The sequence below is a fragment of the Penaeus monodon genome, chromosome 17 (genome assembly GCF_015228065.2).
Source record: "Penaeus monodon isolate SGIC_2016 chromosome 17, NSTDA_Pmon_1, whole genome shotgun sequence".
Taxonomy (NCBI): domain Eukaryota; kingdom Metazoa; phylum Arthropoda; class Malacostraca; order Decapoda; family Penaeidae; genus Penaeus; species Penaeus monodon.
In genome coordinates, this window is record NC_051402.1 from 6094447 (window position 1) to 6096946 (window position 2500).

Here is a 2500-nt window from a genome sequence, read left to right on the forward strand (position 1 = left end):
GGCCTAACGGCACAGGAAAATCCACCATCCTGTGTGCAATCTGCATTTGCTTAGGAGGTAAACCAGCAGTCACAGGCAGAGGCAAGGAGGTAAGAGAAAGAAAGAGAAAGAGAAAGAGAGAGAAATTTATGTATATATATATGTATATGTATATTTTTGTATTTATCTATATGTATATGTATGTTTTTGCATATATGTGTATATATATGTATATATGTGTATATATGTGTATATATATGTATATATATGTATATATATGTATATATGATATATATGTATATATATATATATATATATATATATATATATATATATATATATATATATATATATATATATATATATATATATATATATATATATACATATATATATACACATATATATATACATATAAATATACATACACATATATACACATATATATACATATAAATATATATATATTATATATATATTATATATTATATATATATATATATATATATATATATATCTACACACACACACCACACACACACACACACACATACATATGCATACATACACATATTTATATACATATACACATACTTAATTATAAAACTTTATAACTATATAACCATATGATTGTGTAACTGTATAACTTATAACTATAACAATAAATGTATAACTATTAACTATTACTATAACTATAACTATATATATAAATATATATATATATATATATATATATATATATATATATAAATTATATATACATATATATTTTATATATATTATATTATATATATTATATATATTATATATATTATATATGTACGTATGAGAGAGAGAGAGAGAGAGAGAGAGAGAGAGAGAGAGAGAGAGAGAGAGAGAGAGAGAGAGAGAGAGAGAGAGAGAGAGAGAGAGAGAGAGAGAGAGACTAAGAGAGAGAGAGAGACTAAGAGAGAGAGAGAGACTAAGAGAGAGAGAGAGAGACTAAGAGAGAGAGAGAGACTAAGAGAGAGAGAGAGACTAAGAGAGCAGAAGGTCCCGCCATGCCATGGCATGTGCATACATGCCACCCGTCGGCAATGGGTTAACAGAGAGAGAGAGAGAGAGTTTAACTGAGAGAGAGAGAGATATAGATTAACAGAGAGAGAGAGAAATTAACAGAGAGAGAGAGAGAAATTAACAGAGAGGAAAAGATTAACAGAGAGAGAGATTTAGAGAGAGAGACAGAGAGAGATTTAGAGAGACAGAGAGAGATTTAGAGACCAGAGAGATTTAGAGAGACAGAGACATAGACAAAGACTAAGTGACTAAGAGAGACAAATAAACTTCCCCAGACACTAAGAAAGATTATTGCCCTCTATAGAAAATTAGATGAAACTTAGTGTTTTATAGGTGAGAGCATAATGGCATAATTGGATATTTACCCACTCACAACGGCTGAAGAAATCCTATCACCTCTTGGCTAAACTGTCCCTCACACTGGTGATGTTCTATCTTGTCATGTGCAATCAAAACTGTTCCAAGCTCTAACCAGCTTTTGCTTGTTTGGGCCTGGCTGAGGTCATTGAAGAGAAACAGACCCTGAAAAGGCTTTAAAAGTTCATTTTCTAAACAGTTGACTTTACCACAACCAAGCTCATAGAAAGCAGTGCTTCTAATATTTCCCTGAAGCATCTTGTGTCAGTAAGTGGCCTGGTACTCCCTTTGTGAATGGGATAATTGGCTCGATGCTCAGCTTCAGTATATGATTTGGTAAGATGAAATATACAATTTGCTGGTGACATATTTACAAAAAAAGGAACATTTGAAGCTCTCTTGCTAGATTATGGATAATTTTGGCCATGGTCAGCATAGATATCGGCCCCTGTTAGTATCTTTGTCACTATTTTGTGTTATTTGTTCTTTTTCGTCAATGTTTTCTCCAATTGAAATGTATGGGTACTTGGATTATTATGAAATGTGCAATATTTTGTTTATTATGGATGTATTCAAGTTCAGTTACTCAGTATTTTAAATAAGTAGTATCATTACTGCTGATTCTGCTATTATTTCCAAGTAATAATACTATTACTAATACAGTTACTTAAAAGGTTCCTACCCAAATAATATTTACTTACCAATGCAAAATAATCCTAAAAAAAGAACAGATGTACTATTAAAGTCCTTACCTGCCTCCCCCAGTTTCAAATTTTTGCCATTGTCTTAAAAATTTCCAACTAATTTCTCCATCAGGTTACTGACTACATAAAAAATGGCAAGGACACAGCAATTCTCGTGACAGAAATCTTTGTTGAAGGAAACAGGTGAGCAGAATTGAGTCATTCTTCCAGTAATTATTTATTTACAGTCTGTGCCAAGTATCTGATTAAAATAAGTGGAGATATTTTATGTAATTTTTATTTTTAATGATTGTTGTCTTTCAGTCCTAATGTTATAATCAAGAGGCAATTTGGTCGCGATAAGAAGAATGTTTGGTTCCTTCATGACAAGGAAGTTTCAAAGAAAGTGGTGAGATTCTTTCTTT

The 2500-nt window shown here is 30.9% G+C and overlaps 1 protein-coding gene across 1 annotated transcript in view; it reads left to right on the forward strand.

Moving 5' to 3' along the window:
• Positions 1-2500, forward strand: part of LOC119583225 (structural maintenance of chromosomes protein 5-like) — a 28051-nt gene that overhangs the window by 1202 nt on the left and 24349 nt on the right. The window contains 3 exon segments of the mRNA XM_037931699.1: positions 1-89; positions 2209-2279; positions 2400-2484. The exon segment at positions 1-89 is cut by the window's left edge and continues 53 nt beyond it. Of these exon segments, the coding sequence (XP_037787627.1) occupies positions 1-89; positions 2209-2279; positions 2400-2484 (245 nt within the window).